General features: G+C 37.2%; 1 protein-coding gene across 1 annotated transcript in view; it reads right to left on the bottom strand.

Annotated features, from left to right (window-relative positions):
• Positions 1 to 18,707, bottom strand: part of LOC104130596 (hedgehog interacting protein) — a 79,545-nt gene that overhangs the window by 52,616 nt on the left and 8,222 nt on the right. Inside the window, exons 2-6 of the mRNA XM_035899191.1 lie at positions 18,473 to 18,612; positions 18,245 to 18,393; positions 12,060 to 12,255; positions 4,735 to 4,891; positions 3,756 to 3,957 (exon numbers count right to left, since the gene is read on the bottom strand). Coding sequence (XP_035755084.1) covers positions 3,756 to 3,957; positions 4,735 to 4,891; positions 12,060 to 12,255; positions 18,245 to 18,393; positions 18,473 to 18,612 — 844 coding nt within the window. The remainder of the gene's footprint in view (positions 1 to 3,755; positions 3,958 to 4,734; positions 4,892 to 12,059; positions 12,256 to 18,244; positions 18,394 to 18,472; positions 18,613 to 18,707) is intronic.

Below are 18,707 nucleotides of genomic sequence, written 5' to 3'. Positions count from 1 at the left end.
AACTGTGTTGTCAAAGAGGATTAGAAATTGGAAGATGTGCAGAGAAAAATTGTTTCTTAAGCTCTATTTTTCTCTTGAGTAGGGCCTCCAGGAAGCACAAGCTATGATCATCCATTCATGGTATCTCTCTCTGTTATGAAATACTTCTACATGCTTGTGCTAATTCCTTCTGAGATACTGGCAGCACATAAAATTATCACTTCTTGACTTTCATTTGAACTCCTTAAAATTAAGTCACATAACTGTCAGTAGCTTTTATTGCAGCAACAATTTTCAAGCAGAGACCTCAATGACTTCAATGAACTTTAAAGCCAATGGACCAATAAAACACACACATCAGGTTGTACCACTCTTCTTACTTAATTTCCATTTATATCCACAGACCTTCACAGGAGTGACTGACAAGGAGCAACTCCAGATAATCCTATTTATGTGCTTAGGTTAGCAGGAACAGTGAAGAAGCCCTACAAGCTCTCTCACAGCAACGTTAGGGGCTCCAAATGAATTTCATCAACATAGGGACCATTTTTTCCATTAGAGGAACAAACTAACATCTTTTTAGGAGGGTATCGTGGCTGGTTACTATACAATGCAGTCAGCAATCTTCCTCTGTTTTTGTGCATTGTTTTCCTCATCTGACTGCCAGTGCTGTGATGAATGAACTAAAGTCCAGGATTGTTTTTATGGAGGAAGCATGTAATTTCTGTTTCTTGGTTATATCAGCTTCAAGATAGTTTTAAATATATTCTTTGGAAAATCATCATGCAACAGATTTGCTGCTTTGTGACGATATAATGATTTTATCACTCCTAAATTTCCTCTTTCCATTAGAAAAAGAAAAGAAAATCAACCACCACTATTTTACCTCATCTATCAATATTAAAAATACCTTATTAGGATAGCTGTCCAAAATGCTTTTCAGAAGCATCAATTTAAATTACCTTTCATTCAACCACAGCTGCATAATTATAACTATTATTATTATTATTTACTGGATACAACATGTATTTATAAAAGTTTGAAAAAATATTTTTAGTATTGTCACTAGAGTTACGTATTTGTTCATATTCCAGATACAGATAAAAAGTTAACAGAAACTGATGTTTTCAGATACTTGGGTTTAAGAAAATTTTGTTCCTCACTTATTTTTAGGGAAAAAGAATTGTTTGGCTTTTCTTGCTACCATTGCTCCAAGGTTGAGAAAGAGGTGATCAGTTTTTGTTTATTTCAGTGAAGAGTCTTTGTGTTAATTCAAGAATAACATTATATGGATGTTGTTATACAGGAATTGACTAGATATTTGGGTTAACATCTATGACTGTGTAAGAATAACATTATATGGATGTTGTTATACAGGATAATTGGGTTAACATCTATGACTGAAATGAACAGAGGACTCAAAAAAGGCAACATGTTAACTTGGCAAAATACTTCACTGGAACATATGGGACTAAGTTTGATTAGGGACAACTAAAAATTCATTGATTTCTTTTTTTTTTTTTCACTTACACCACTATATAAGAAGAATCAGGCACGTCAAGCAAAATGTATATGTACAAATTTATCTACCTGACACTACAAGTATTTCTTGAGTAAGCACAGAGGACACATTCAGCGATTCTTGCACTCTGCATGTGCATGCAGTGTTTTAGATAGTGGGGTTTATTTTAATTGCTGGCTGTACACTATCTGCACTGCCTGCTGGAAAATTGTCTATCCACACAGTGTTCTCCATTACTGATTTCTAGTTTTAAACTGTATAACAGGTAAGTAAAATCAAATACCCTTCAAGTAGTCTATTTTGATGGAATAATTGCTACCGTTGTCACAGTGATCTTGCATCCTCGTAGGTAAAGGATCACAGACAATGATTATAGGTATCAGACTGCAGGGGATAAACAAAAAAGTTTAAGAACTCTTGTTTTTAAAACTACCATTTGGATTATGTAGGTTTTGTTTAATTCTATTTATTTATTATTTTATATAATGTACTCATTCCTCAAATTCTTTCCCCTTTCTATTTTAAGAGCGGGAGTATTGCTTCTAGGCACATTCCCTTTCTCCTTACCTGTGACATGCATAAAGGCTCCGTTCTTGCCAGCCTGCATTAAGCACTGCAATACAATTATCCTCAGTCACTGGACTGTTATCTCAGGGGATTGAATTAGAATTTCTAGCTTAGAGAACATCACATTATTTATACAAAATGTTATAGTTGAAACAGATCCAGTTTAGACTATTATATGATTATGGTTAGGGTAGAAAAGATGAAAAAAATCAGATCACTGATTTAAAACAGAAGTAAAAGTTGAATCCGAATCTGGGGGTAGCTGTTGAGACTCTTATCAAGCAGGCTGTTGCCTATTCAGAAACATGGAAAATCAGTTTTCCATTTAGCCTTGCCTCTCAGTTTCAGCTGTAAAAGTTTCCTCGAGGAAGGTTTGCTTGGGACCAATAGCAGTTCTGTGGAAAGTTTCAGTGTCAGTTTTCCACAGATACAAACTATCAGAATTTTCAGTTAAGAAATATGAAGCAGCCTTAGACTGATGTTCAAAAATACTCCTGATAAGTCCCTTCTGTTGTGCTATCTTGAACATAATGGTTACCTACAGAGGCAGGAAGGGAAGTGTTCAGGAAATCACAGAATCATATAAATTGGTTCTTTTCCTGAAAAGGGTGTAATCTCTTTCATTTCTCTCTCTCTTTCAACATAAGCCAAAAACCTCTGAGATTTCATCTCACAAAAGACTATCTTAATTGGCTGATTGCCCTTAGAGCTGAAACACAAAATGTTTAGTTAGCATTTGCTATGCATCTTAAATCGATACAGTTTGTCACAATCATTATTTAAGATTACTCTGTCAAGAGTATGTCAATGTATCTTTCATCCATGAAGGCTTTATGATTTATAGTCCTGACTGTTCTAGGAGAAACCTGATTACCATTTAAACATGCTTTATATATTTGGATTTTACTTGCATTACCGCTCTAAAATGTGACAAGAAATCAACATGGAACAACACTTAGGACATTCCCAAAGTAAAATATCCCCGAATAGACTTAAGAGTTTTCCATTAGTGCTTACCCCATACCTAGATGTAACTTCTTACCTCCACCCTCCAATGTATTCCCATCAGTGCCCATTCACCATTCCCTCCCCTCACCATAAAAGTCTTCCCATTAAACATGATGAAAGCTGTTGCACCAACCCACCCGCGTGTCTGAATTTAGAGGGTCAGTCGCTTTTTACGTGCATCTCAAATACGTGCCATTTCAAAGCAGCCTCCCACATTTGAGGTTGAGCCAAGCGGGAGTGAGCACCACTGGCCCTCTCCCGGGGTCCCTGAGCACTCCCAGGCCCTCTCCCATGTCCAGCTCCTGGGGCATCGCTGAGCACCCGCAGGTCAGGGGAGGCCCTGAGCCAAACTTCCTCCCACTGGAATGACAGGAAAACTCGGCTGAATTCAGTGGGATGGAAAGGAGCCCAAAGGATGAAAATACAAAGATAATGCTGTGGGATGCTGATGTTGGATAGTTTCTTTTGTGATGACAGTTATAAGATGCTATGTTTTCCCTTCCCGAAACAAGGAAGCTTTCATTTCTTTGCCAGATAGAACTGTGGTGTCTGTCGCCATTACTCTTCTTTTATATTTTTTATATTATTTAAATTAAAATCATTTCTGAAAAACGTTTCTTCCTTTTTTCCCCATATACAGGCTAAAATATAAACAGGTAGAGATAAGTAAAAATCCAACCTTTATTCCACTTTGAACAAGCTTGTGTATATCCAAAAAAGGCTCCTTGAGTATGTCTCCTTCAGGACTGAAAATCTTCACATATCCTTCTTTCTCAAGAATAAAGAGGCGATGGGATCCATCCCCACAATGTACTGCTCCAACAGGCTGCCTTAGTCCACTCACAACCTCCTGAATACAGAAGCAGTTGTGCTTGTGTTTTCTAAAAAAATTTTAAAAAATAGTGAGAAATTTCTTTTTTCTTGTAAGCATGACACAACAATGTCCCTAAAAAATAAAATGATTGTTCTGCAGTGATACTAAAACCACAGTTATACCATCCAGAATAAATTACTGCCTTGAATGTACGCAAGTAGATAATACTGAAAATCAGTTTGAACTTCACTTGAGCAAAATTTGGTTTGTGTACAAGAAGGAGAAAATTAATTCATCTTAGATCTAAACTGGAGAGGAATAGGAAAGAAAAAAATTGATAAAAAAGGGAACAATTTATAAATATACAGTTTCTACCTTACGATAAACACAGTAAATTCCAGCAATTTGACAAAGTTCAGCTTCTAAACTCATTTGAAAATAATGACTTACAATGGGACAATCTAATTTAACTATTTTCAGAAAGAAAAATACATGAATGAAATAAATTGAAAATAATGAAATAAATATTTTACTAATAAACTTATTGTAGTTGTTGAGTAATATTAAATTTGGGTAGAAGTGACTTCCTAGAACTGTATATGATCCATAGGGTGGATCAAATCAGGATTCTAACACCTTTTCAGCAATGCAAATATCAAATGGTACTGAAATATTGAAGCTAATGTAACTTTCTCTTTTGACACACACTAGCAGCAGCAAAAGAAAGTAACATCTGGAAAACACAGCTGCTGAGCATAAGCACACGCTGAGCTGTTCCGCTGTGAAAACCACAGGCTTTGCTAGGGTTTTTTTTTCAGATTAAACAGCATTTATCTTTATGAACCTGCTGATCTCTTCCTCTTTGTCATATTCTTCCATGTGGTCCAGGGAGTTAGAAGCTGGCCCTCGCACTTGTTTTCTTGGAAAATCTGGAAAGCATACACCACCATCTTTTCTTGCATAGTAATAGCAAAACTCATCAGCTGTAGTTTGGAGAAAACCTTAAAAATGCAAAAGAGCATACAAATATTTAGTGTGTTGTCATGTCTGCAGTTTTGTGCCATCAAACTAATCTTTAAATAGACTATATATTGAGTGGAAAAAGAAGTCATTTTAAACAAAGTGCTATCTGCAGAAAAGGCCTGCTCTGAATAAATACAAACTGTTACCTTTTATAGCTTATTCATCTGTATTTGTATTGAACCTTATTTTCAGTGTGCTTAAATAAAAACACCAATTAATTCAAAATTACACTACAGCTCACTCATTAAAAAGTTAAGAGGCAAAGTTCAGAGTAAAGGCTGTGATACACTTTTCCCTCATTTTAACCCTATTAATCAAGTGTAGTATCTGCTGTAAAATAGCTTGAACAGCTTTCATTTAACTTTTTTTTTTAAGTGGCTTCTTGTAGTAAGAATTTCAGTAAAGGCTTCGGTAAAGGACATGCAGTAAAGACTTTGTGGAATGCTGGCAGCAAAGGACAGATCAGTTGGAGAGGTGAATAATTAGTTGTCTCAGAAAGCGAGAAGTACTGCTGAAAACTGCACCGTGTTGACATGCAGTTGGCCTCTGACTGACTCCCAGCATTAGCGTGGGTGAACATGGTGTCCCACTGCAGGGTCTCCTTCCTCAGCCTTTATCCCCTGAAAATGGGGATATGTCTTATGCTGCATCGGAGCTGGCTTTAAGCTGGCTTGGATGAAAGGCGGTCTTTAGGTTTTAGGTTAAAATGGGAAGGAGTTTGAAGACCAGGGAAACAAGAAGTTGGTAAAATGAGAGCCTTTGAGGAAAAACCCTGCCACTACTAGTATTACACTATGTTTAATGACAACAAAAATATCTGTTTCTGTCCACAAACCTATCTCTAGTCTTTTCTTTCCAGTTCTTAATCATTAGTATTAAATCTAAGGAGGCAGAATTTGGCTAGTTATACATGTACTATTTTACTAAAACGTTGTTCAGATAATATGTCTTAAGTTACCTTCATTCCTCCTTGCATTATTGGCATCCTGTGTTAGGATGTACTATGGTCCAGGACATAAGTCATGGGATACACAGAATTAGCACTTAATTGGAATTAGAGGCCTAATTTATGCATGGCTTTACCACTTGTGAATAATGCAGTAATCCATAGATCTTGGCCATAAAACCTCTGGCTTACAACATACAATAAGAGCTGATCAGGGACAGCTGTGTTTCATTGGAAAATGCCAATTTCTTAAATGCAAAGCTTTTTCAGAAACATTATCAGTTTTGATAAAATTTTAGTTAACATGATGTTCCTGGTCCAAACTCAAACTTCTGGTCTAAATGAAAAAGAGACAAACAGACAGGAAACCGTATCACTACACTCCAATGTTCTGTAATTAGGGTGTTTGATTAGGAAGAGGAATATTCAGGTCAATGCCCCTCATCTGTCAGGCAAGAGTTTGACCCTAAGTCTCCCATTTCCCAAGTAAATGTCCTAACAACGACTTTATTAGCTATCCTGGGGTGGTCTCTCTGTGGCTTTCTTCATGGAAAATTTCGAAAGAGTTCAATTTCTTCCTTATGTGGAATAGGAAAATTTTTTAGATCCCAGAATTTTTGTGGAGTGGAAAGCCTTTCCCACCCAACTATACTTCTTTTCATATGCATCTTCCTTTAAAAATATTGGAAAAATAACACGACAGAGCCTGCCTTTGGTTTCTATAAAATAATATCTGGAAACACATGGTAGCGTGTTGTGGTGTAAAAGTTTAATTACCATGATTTGGAGCTTCAGTAAATATCATCTCTGAGGAGCTGGTTTTAATTTATAGTAGTTATTTGGAGAAAACGGGAGATACAATTTCAAGTGGAACAACTGAAGAGGAACTCTGATATAATCACAGAGTAGTATTCCAAGGCTTGTAGATATAATGCCAAAATCAAAGGTAATCTAAAATCTTGCTGTTGAATTATTTGACTTAAGAATACACAGTTTTGTCTTTAATGATTTAGTTCTCTAGGTCATTCAAAAAAATGAAGTAGCAAATTAGAGGTGTACAATATCTAAGAATTTCTAGAATTTTCCAAGTATATAATCTACTATTTACTAAAGATAAACTACTCTTGGCTTGAATGTTATCTTTAGTCAGAAAAACCGAGAGCATATTATGATCATATTGTTTACTCGGTACATGTTCATTTCAAATAACAATCAGATGCAAACTCACTTGACTAAATATAAGATTAATCCCTTTTCCTTAGGAAATATTTTATCATGCACTTAAGTACGTGTTGCACTGCAGTTGCTTTTTGCTATTTAGCAAACCCATCAGCAGGTTCCAACAAAGGATAAGGCTTATGTTCCATTTTCCTTAGAAATGCCCATAAAAAAGGAGGTTGAATTAAACTATGAAAATCAGTAAATTGCTGAAGTGTTGTGTTACTGGAAGGAATGTAACCTCTGTAAATAGAGTTTCACCTGTGTTTTAGGGATGGGATTTTATTCTATAAAAAATGCAGTAATTTACCAAAAAAATCTTCTTGTGTTGTATGTGCTAGATTCAACATGCTAACAGCTTCACTAAAGACAGTTAGAAAAACACTTGCTCTCCTATCTGCTTGTAGCCGTTTAATGTTTTCTTTATCGTACTTAGATTGTAAGGTCTTTAGTGTAGAGTTTGCCATTTTGTTCAGTGTTTGTACAGTGTCCAGAAGAATGGTCCCTGACAAGTGCCCCTAAGCACTAGAATTGTTTGGAGAAAAAACAAAAATCATTTTGCTCTCTCCGAGTTTATTCAAATACAGCTCTGTCACTGTCCTCCATGAGAACTATGCCTAATAAGGACTGCAGCATTTGGTCCTGTGTGAATTTCTGTACTTGTTACTTTATTTTAAAAGATTCATACATATCATTATACATTTCCTACCAGCTGTGTATGTGTTGACAGAGCAGTGCCCGTGTTAACAAAGAAAACCAAAGTCACAAGGGAAGATTAAACATAATGTTTAAGTATTGTACATGTCAGTTTTTGCACAGGCTTGCATTTCTATGCTTTCGAAACTTTTCTGTCTTGCAAACAAGAATTAAACTACAGACTTTTCAGTTAAGGCAGTTACAGTGAAGGCTTTCAGTGTTCACCTTTATAAAAATCTGGGAAAAAGTTGCACAATTTCAGGCTTTTTCAAAGGAAAACTTCTGCTCTCAGCAGATCCTCACTGATCCTCTTTCCACTCATACTTGCGGTCAGTTATTCCTCACACTGTATCTTCCTTCCTATCCTACCTTCACCAAATTCGCTTCCCTGGATTCCCTGCTTACCCATCTCCCTGCCTCTTCTCTTTGATACACAACTCAAATGTCTGGTAGCATTTGTCCCTGCCTTTACAGCAAGTCAAGTTCCTATTCGCTCCTTTCCTTGTTTGCACTGCACACAGGATTGAGTGTCATCCACTTATCTGAACAGACCTACACTGGCTTAGGCAGCATCTGGAAATCAGGCTCACCTGCTTTATTCCTGCTATGACCTTGAGCATACAGTTCAGCATTGTGTAAAGGAAGCATTTTCCTGGTTTGGGTTTTTTTTTCTTTCCTGATTTGCACTTTTGACAGCTAGATGTGAATTTGTTCACAAAAAAACCCCATTCTCCTTTCTCTTCTCAACTCTCAGTGAAAACTAAATCAAAGAGGCGATTCCAGACTCACTGTTTCAAAATGTAGTAAGTTCCGTGGTAGCTCACATAATTTCATACTGGTTTTCAAGTGACTGGTGGCCCTCTTCTCATACTCACACGCTGCACATACCTGCACATAGGCAGTGCCAGAGTTAATCCCCTTGATGCTTTTGTTAGCAGTAGCAACTTTATGAGCCACTTATTTTTCTGCAGGTTGACTATGTTGACTGTGGCTATTAGTCAACTACGTTAGAATTTCTGGAAGTATTGTGTGGGTTGCTGAATTTCTTAGATTTCTGCATTTTGGGCTGGGGTGCCCCTGTTTGGAGTTAAAAAATTCGTATCAAGCATCTGTTCTGGTAATGCCTGGATTCAGATCTGGGCCTGGATCTGAATTCACCCACATCATCTGGAACCCATTTCTTCAAATGAAAATAATGGAGAACACACAGTTCAAAATCTGTCCTGTGTCCTTGGATGGCAGAATGCACCGTGGCTGTAGCACAGGTTTGTTCCTTAGAATATTTCACTTCCACTGGCATGGATCAAGTTTCTGCTCGTGCTTGAAGGGAGACTCTGCCATGCCTTTATTTACTAGCTATATCAATAATAAATATTAGACAATCTTCTCTTATGACCTTGGAAAACTTAAAATTCATACTGATTGAAGATACTTCATTAAGTCACTTAACTCCAGTGTCTCCATCAGTAATCTCTTAAACTGAGGCTTACAGTAAAGACCAGATGAGAAATAATGAGAACAGTCACCTGGGATGAAGCAGGGAAGTTCTAATCTCATAGACTTTGTGAAACATTACACCCTCATGTGTTAACATATCCATACAGTCCTAACAGCTCTTGTTATTATTCTGTTTGAATAAAGAATCAGGTCCTTTTTTCCTTTGGAAATTCCTAAAGAAGGCAATGGAAGTTCTGATACAGTCATAACTGGTGGTCAAACTGTTGTCTTCAAAAGAGTTAACCAAAGTCTGCTAGAGTTCTCGTCTTTGCAAAAAGAGACAGAACAATAAATTATTTTCTGAAGTAACTAACTGATGAAAAAACCTGATGTATAATTTCTCAGTCTTCTTGGTTAGTAAGTACCGCTAAAATTTCAATTCCAGAAAAGATGCTTACTATCTTAAATCATTAATAATATTTCTCATTTGTGAACAGTTAAGGGATAAAACTGTTTTTGTAGTCAGTGATTTCCTTAAACTCCTTTGTATTGGTGTTCAGAAACAATTAGCACTCCCTAATGGAGGACGAGTAATTATTTTACTTTTTAACAAATGCACAGTGAATCATTGCCAGAGACCTTGGGTTTGGGGGCCTGTTAATTTCCAACTCTTTCTTTAATGCTCCAGGCTAAACTGAAAGCATAGCTTCCACATTTTCTATTTTTTTCTTCCTTTTGCAATAAAGATTATTATGGATATATGGGTCTCACAAGTAAAATAGAACCCACCCCCCCCCAAAAGTTTTTATTTTAATTATTTATACTTTAGAATGTGTAAGACTATTAAACTGTATTAAAATCCTATAGGCTGTCTTCTCAAAAAGATGGATCTGAATCTTACTTTATTGATACCTTCAGGAAATCCTAGTATAGGTATCAACAACCATATGTACCAATCAAGTCACCAAATTAACCCTGTTGGTGGATGTAAGTATGCAACAACTTTTTGTTAGTACAACCCACTTTCAGAACAAGTATTCAGAATGATTATTAGCATCTGATTGATGTAGGAAAACTCCTATTTTAGCTGACGCTAAAGTATGCAAGCTCTTTTCCTGCAAAGCACAGTGCTCTGTCCAGTGCTAAAGTTATGCTTTCATCTGGTTATCTTTCAAGGCAACCTGGGTGGTCACAAAAAGCACTTGACATCTTGATGCACTTCAGCAGTTTTACATATACACAAACTTTGTAGAAAAATAAATTTGTCATTCGTCACCACATATGTTGATCTGAGGAGTGAGGTCCCTGTGGCTATAGCTCCTGTGCTGCTCAGCCCTTTCTCATTCTCTCTCCCTTCCCTCCGCCTCCTCCTTCTTTCTCCCTTTTCCCTCTTTCACTTTTTCCAATTAAACAAATTGTTTCCTCAGAAATACAGAATTTCACAAAACAACTATGAGGGACTTGCTCTGCAGAATATGCTAATCATATGCACTAGCTACAAACTCATGTCAAAAGAAGTCTTTGTGCTTACTTCTTTTTTGTAATCTATTCTGCTTTGCTTTGGGGAATGTGATAAAGAGCAAGGAACAGCTGGTTTAAGAAAGCCTTAGAAACATCTCTTAGTTTATAAAGACAATAATAATATTTTCATATTTGAATGGGTTGAGATACATGTTAAACCACAGGAAAGGGAAAAAGTAAGTCAATTCAAAATGTTTTCTCAAGTCAATAAAAGAACGCTGCAAAAAATCTCTGCACTCTTGGAATTTCAGAGAAAACAAGTACACACTGTACACACGCAATTAAAAAAACCCTCCTCCAAATCTCATCCACTTAAACTATCCCCTTTACTCAAATATGTTTATATTATATTACAAAGCTGTGTTTATATGTCAAAAATGACTATTCACAAATTCATTTTTCATATCGTTATCAACTCTTTTTTCCAGTCTGTGTTGCTAGTAAAAAAAAAAAAAATCTTAACCAGTTTAATTATTTTCTCCTGTGTGGCATTACTTATAAGTAGTGTTTGGACAGGGAAAAAAGCATAGTTTAAAAATGACAGTCTTAAACATTATAAATAATTTACTACTGGGAATACCAAAGATGTTATTTAATATAATAGTGTATTAAGACAGTATTTCTAAAAGAACCATCTTCTGTGGGTATTTTGTTGATACAGTTACAAGTGGTAGCACACATTTGGTGACTGCCTTAGACAACACAGGTCTAATTCTGGTTTTGGTTACGTCCAGTTAACTCTTACTGAATACAGTGAGGAAGTGTTAGGTTAGTTAAGAATTTGGTTGTTAACGACATGTTGGAAGTGATTCAAAGATCACAGAAGTCTATCGAATAGCTCCCTTTGATTTCAATGGGCTTTAAACCCCATGGAAATAACATCAGTTTCTAGGGTAACAAACCAGAAAAAACACTTCACTCACCAGCTTTTAGACTCTACAGCAAACAGCCAGCATCCTTTATTTCTTGCACTTTAAAGCTATCTGTCATTTAGAATAGCCTTTTGGATGGCCAACTGCTTGTTTACACGATTTGAATGAACACTCTCTTACTTCAGCAAAGGTGATAGTTTCAGGTGCCTTTGACAACAAACAATTCCGTGTTTCATGGAGAGTTTTCTTAAGCGCTTTCTTAAGCGCTAAGAATATTTTCCTCGCTACTTAAGATCCACTGTGAAGACCCAGAGATATTCTGTCTTTGCTTGGGTGAAATCCCCTGGATATCAATGAGGATTCTACCTAGTGAAGAGCTGGAGGTACAAGCGCTCAGGCAATATCAACATTTCAAAACAGACATCCTTTAGCCCCGTATTTTGTTATAGGTTTTACCTGGTATGTGACCTCTGCAAGTATAATAGAATTCTTTACAATAGTCTTTGCACAGGTAGGGAAGAGTTAGTTCTCTTTCAGGTGTTTCCCCTTTCTCAGGTGAGTGGAATAGGTTCTGAGCGTGAGGTGAGCAATGTGCACATTTGATTTCCTCCAGTAGCTTCACACATTCTGTGTTGTTGGTAACAGAAAGTATCTGCAAGCCACAAACCAGAGACAAATAAACATATGACCTGTTCCCCCATCTTACACAAAAAAAAAGTTTGCATGATCTAATGTAATAAATAATGCTAGCAGAACCAACACAGTATAAATGCATCACGTTTCATGTCACCGTACCGGAACGGCAAAAATTATTACTGTGAAATGTGCAATATGTCATTAGTACAGTGAGATTTTCAGCGCTTGCTTATCTTTCTCAGATAATAATAGTACTCAAGTTATCTTATGGACTCATGCCTGCAATCTCTTAATGACATAGGCGATCTCTGAACTAGAGGGATCATCTATGTAAGGAGGAGTGACAACAGCAGGCCTTGTACCCACTTCTCTTATGAGAAATACTTAAAACCCTAACTTGTAAGGTGACCTATTCAAGTATTTAGAGACTAAAAATTAAAATACTACCATCAAAACACATCAGGAAACCCATATCTAGGTATTTGTGAAATAGGTGTACCTTGAATGATACCGCAGTCCGGCTACTGACTGCTGTGGTGTTCAGTTTTTTTTTCACGCTTTAAATGCTGCTCTGCTTTTTGCTGTCTCTAATGCAAACTACTTGGAGGTGGGAAAAGCTGTATGTTTTCAGACATTTCTTTTTATAAGTGAAAAAGGAGAATTTGTTCATAACATCTTGTTTGTCTCAATATTGAAACTAAATTTGTCCTGAAAAAAGAGCATATATTATGCATAGTACTTGAAGAAGCACGAAACCACGATTGATGATGTGTTTAAGTAAACACAGGAGCCTAAGGAGCACAATGTCATCAAATCGTGAAAAATAATGGAAAACAGCATAGCCGTCTTTATTAGCCTTTGAATGCAGTGCACTTTGTTAATCTATTGTTAACCACATGGATTGTTTTTTGATCATTCATCCCAATGGTGGGTAGTGGGAAATGTGTTCTCAGTTGAGGGACTGAATCTGATCCAATGGAAAAACAAAGCTCAGGTTCTTTCTGCTATTTGTTTAATGCAGTTATAAACAAAGACTGTAAGACACTTGTATGAAGAAACATTAACGCAGTAAATATTTGTATTCTGTAAAATTTGTAAATATTTGTAAATAGCGCATTTGAAAATATTGACATTGACATTGCATTACCTAAATTACTTTTGATAAAATAAGTTAATTCAATGCATGAAGACTCTTGCTATGTTTGAGTATGCTGTCTCATACGCCAGCTCTCTTATAGGATGCAGGACTTTGATAACATTTATTTACGGATCATACTTACATAAACCTCAAACACCTGAGAGACATGCACTCTCCCGTGTTTTAAACTGATACGTATTCAAAATGTTATACAATATATGGCCTGAACAGTTATACAAAATCCTATTTAAAGGAACCTTAATATAGAAGACAAATTCTTTCCAGGAAAATTTAGTCTTACCATACACATATTGTCAAAAGGCCATCTGAAATGTGTACTGAAGTTTAGTGGCGTAGGTTGGAGCGCTGATTAGAAGAACACCATTTGGCTTCTACCCTTACTCTGGAAGAGCTGCCATTGGCTTCAAAAAGAATTCCTCCAGATTTGCCAGGATCGTTAAATGCATTAAATGTTCTGTTCTTTAGACTATCTGTTCTCAAACTATCCTCGGCTTTATAGCACCTGCAATTAAGTAATGTGACTAACATCTGCCACGTATGGTTTATTAGCTCTCTTCAAACCCTTCTTGGAGTATAATTGTCTCACATCTTCTATTGGAAAGGGTTTGTCTTTTTTTTTTTTTTTTTTAATTTGAAACAGTAATCAATTAATTGCATGTTGCGTGTATGGCGAAAGGTTTGCATCGGCCCTGAATTCTTTGGGGAACTCTTTCCACAGCCCCAGCCTCTTCTAAACTGAAAAAGTTTAGGTTCTTTTTGCTAGATTGCTCGTTTTGGCCACAGCAGCAGAAGTGTTAACCTTAGTCTTCTTTCTTGAGTTTCAGATGCTGTTCTAGATATGGTAGATCTGGGGAAAAATGCCTTGAAGACAAGAACTAAAAATATAATGATAATTACAATAAACTATAACCAAACTATATAATAACTAAAACTTTGAACTTGACTTAGTACTGCCTAAGATTGCAATCCAGGTAGCAGAGAACAGGCTTTATATGCTTGCAGTAATCCACAGTGCTGAGGCAGTCTTCTGCATTAGCTGAACTTTCCTAAGGGATGATGGCATCCTGACCGTGGTACTTTGTGTTGCCGTGGTTCTGATGGCAAGTGGCCTGTATAATTCAGTCAAGTCATTGTCCACCAGATAGAACAAAGTCTGAAGCCAATAGGGGATATCGAAAGCACTATCCATAAATGCTACTTTGCAGAACATTATGTCACCAAGAAGGACAAAATGACCTATTTTGGTGTTTCCACCAGAGGAAAGCACACCATGACTGCAGACTGTTCAGAGTACTTGCCTACATCCAGTAATATCACCTGCTTTGCAAATGTCTCAGATGTTTTCATCAGGGAGTTGATCTCAGGCAGTAGGCTTTCTTGTGGTAGCAGTAGGATGGTGTGTTTACAAGTACAACATGAGGTATTACTAGGTAAATATTCAGTGTGTTTATTGAATTAACTCTGCAGTGATGCAGACAGAAAACTGTACTTCTACTGGAAGACTCCAGAATGCATTGTGATCAGGGGGGAGAAAAAAAAAAAAAGAAATTACAGGATAGCAAAGCATTTACTGTTTCTTGTGGAAAATGTAATTGACATTGCCTGGTGATACAGGAGAAGTAATGCTTGCCAACATTTCAGTCCTCAAAGTTAAGACAAAAGGATCCTAATCCCCCTGAGCAGCTGCTATCCAGGAATTAACCACAGGAATTCACCCCCTCATGTCATTTCTGGAATGAATCTTGGTCATATAATAACTAATCGGAAGATTAAGGAATGAGAGTCGATCAATTATCTGAAAATCAAGTACAATGTTATTTAACTTTCAGAATGCACAAGCAAAATAGGGTGGTAACATTTGCTCTGTGTGAGGTCTGATGTATAACTCTGTCCTGCCTGGGAGATAGGACAACCATTCTATTCTGAATTTCAGTAAATCGATACTGTATTTGTCCTGGAGTATATAAACCAGTTTTAAGCACAAGCTGAAATACTTATTTGAATGAAGCTTTTTCTGTTGGATCTCTACTTTGAAAATGACCTTAAAAGTTGACAATGGCTTTGGTCTTTTGAAGAAATGTAAACTAATTTCCTGCTTCAATTTTTAAAGTCGTATGTGAAACCATCAAACTGCAGTGGTTTAAACTAACTGTGCTCTGGAAAATATGTAAAACTTCCAAACATTTATTGCAACATGCCTAATAATGATTATGCCTGCTGCTGACTAATTTACAACATCTGTAAGAGCATCCTTTAATCTCTAGCCACATGAAAGTAAAACGGGTAGACTAAAGGTAAGATAAATCCTGGAATGCGCAGGAGAGCATAGCATACTGAATTGGTTTATCAACAAAAAGAATAGTGCAAAGAAGAAGAAACAGAAGACGCCGCAATAGACAGAAATTCTTTACATTGAATATTGTCATCTGTTCTGTGTACTCTGCCATATCTAGTTTGAGAAAGGCAGTGTAATTTTGATGTTAACAAAAAAAAAACCACCCTCCAGTTAAATAAGTCCTTGCATTAAGCTGTATTTGATATACAAGCATTTATGTCTAAAAATCATATGCTTACGAGATTGTTCAGCTGTTGGGTTGAACATATGCTTCTTCTGCATTATAGTGCTGGATTATGTCATTAAAGAGTTCGGTTTCAATTTTAGGGTAATATGTAAATAGATCATTGTACTAAGGCAGCTGTTAAAGGGACCCCAAGATGAGTTATTTGTTTAGTTGGATGTGTTCAACAATAGCCTTTGTTCGTGAAAGAGCCAGAGCAAACAAATGATTGTAAAAGGGCACACTTGAAAACAATTACTTTTCACCCATTCCTTGACAGCCTTGGCTGTGAAACCATCCAAGGTAGAGAGGACTTCTTTGCCTGTCGGGCTGTGAGCAAACTTTTAGAAAAACTGATATTACAACATTTGACTGGGAAGTAGTAGCCCTTCATAAACAAGGGGACGCTGCAGAAAACTAGAAGACCAAAAGTTAAATGTCAACAACAGGATGCAAAAATCTTACTTGAGCCAGTGCAATGTTGTATCTGCTCAACATGGTAGCTCCATCTTTGTTCCCAAAACCACAGGCAATGCTAGTGTTTTCATTATAAACACAGATCAATAATTTGGTCAAAAATTCTCAAAGACCCGGCATCTTTCTTAACCAAGAAGCTCTTATGAAAAAGTCTACTGAGCATGCTCAATTTTTTTTTTTTTTAAGAGAAACTAGCATTCAGATTTCTATTAACGTCATAGCTACTCCATAGTGTAAATACGTGATGGAGTTTTAAAAAGCTGGTTTTGGAACTGTAGTAGAACAGTTTAAAAAATGTGCTTTTAGAAAAGTTCCATTCAAATGTATTCCACAGTAGTTTGCCATGTCTTTTATGGAATGACCACCTCGTTCTGTCAAGTATAAATGACATGTATTTTGACATTTTTTCTAAACGGATATTGATATGGTAAAGCAGATTTGTGAGCTTCATAAATCTTAATCTTTGGTGAAAAACAGTCTGATTTTAAAACCCTGTAAAATAATATACCTTAAGAAGTGTCATTTATATTTAAAAAAACAGGTTCAATGGCTCAGAAATAGCTACTGTGGCATATATGGTCAGTCCTTCACATTTATAGCAGGTTTTTAGTGCGTCAGTAAAAAAAAAAAACCAAAACCAAAACCAAAAACCAAAACAACCCAAAAGGACTTAAAAGATATTTTCAAGGAATAGTAAGAAGAGGAGAAACCCTTCAACTGCTTGGAGATTGAAAACAAACCAAAATTCAATTTCCAGTTTACTGCATTCAGCCAATTACTGCCAGGGTCTCCAAGCAGTGAATAATCTCGGTAGCATATATGCCACTGAGACATTGCAAACAGGGTGAATTAAGGACATATTTTCTCATCCTTATTATTTTTTTTTCTTTTTTTTTTTTTTTTCTTTTTCCCAGCTAGATCTTTCAGGTTATCTGTGTGTGGTTATTTTACAGTTTAATTCAATTATCACACAGGAGCTTAATGACACTGTCTCTAGACAACATGAAGAAATATATCTGCCTTGAATCTCAAACTGCTGCTGCATATGGTATGAATAAAGAGAGATCTGCAGCTGAAAACCTGCAGTAAGACAGTTCTCACTCATCTGGGAATAGAGGGGGTAGGACAAATGCTCCCTCAAAAGGCATGAACATTTGGACAGAGCTGGGGACTGAAGGAGAATGATGTTCTCCAGTTTCACCCATTAGTGAACCAACTAACAAACACAATGGTGTTGTTGTTATTCTTTTGCCATAAGCAACAGGACTCTGTGTGTGGGCAGCAGTTTAGTGGGGAGGAGGATAAGTCGACCCCTTTTTGTCCTATTGATTTTTTCCTATTTGCATGACTTGAGCAAATTAAATGATGCAATATGGCTTTTTGTTACAAAACAAAGTGAGAGATACCACCCAGACACATATGTTGATTCGTAGAAGCTGTTTACATGAGAATGGAGTGAAATCTACCGTGAACTGAGCATAAAAATTCGATTCAGGCTGGGTATTTTTATTTTTATTATGCTTGGGCCAGCAAGACTGAAACACAAGTTTTCCAAGAGTCTCTCAGACCTTGACAACTACAGAGTTGTAACTGAGGAATTCTTAATTAAACCTAAACCAGGATGGAAAAAAAAAAAATAAAAAGAGGGAGAGAGAAAAGAAAAAAATAGAAAGACACCTGATTGTTTATTTCACGTGCAGTGATTCTTAATGACATTATTCAGCAACTTCCTCCCCGTGCGTAGTACCCCTGGATGCAACGCTGGTCATCCCAGCAGAGCTTCCCAAACACGGTCCTGCAGGGTTAGGTACCAACGCGGTGCGAAAAGCTACAGCAACAGGCTTGATAAGCCGGAATTTAACTTGCTGAAGGATGCGGAGAACTGACCATTTTAAGAAATCGGTGAGCAGAGGAGGTGCTTGCCTTTCACATGACCGCAGCTTGAAGTTGGGCAGGGAGGCTGCCAGGTAAATGCGAAAAGGCAGACCGCCTGACGGCACCTTGTGCCAGACACCGGTCCTGAGCGGGGGCTGCCAGACCCGCGTCCCCCAGCGGGAACTTCGGGGGCCTTTTGCAGCCGGTACCCGTCACCCGGGGTGATACACGGCCCCCGAGGAGGCGCTGGGGATCGCGAAGTTTTGCTACACCGGCACCACCTACCACCCAAACCCCGTCCTGACTAAACACGTGGAGCAAATCGCACAAGATTTTTCACCCCAGAAAAAATCGAACCGGAAACCACCGCCAAGCCCGTGCACAGCCCGGGGCGGCAGC

The sequence above is a fragment of the Egretta garzetta genome, unplaced genomic scaffold (genome assembly GCF_000687185.1).
Source record: "Egretta garzetta isolate BGI_Z169 unplaced genomic scaffold, ASM68718v1 scaffold258, whole genome shotgun sequence".
Taxonomy (NCBI): Eukaryota; Metazoa; Chordata; class Aves; order Pelecaniformes; family Ardeidae; genus Egretta; species Egretta garzetta.
The sequence above is the reverse complement of the archived record's forward strand: the minus strand, read 5'-3'. Positions and strand labels throughout refer to the sequence as shown.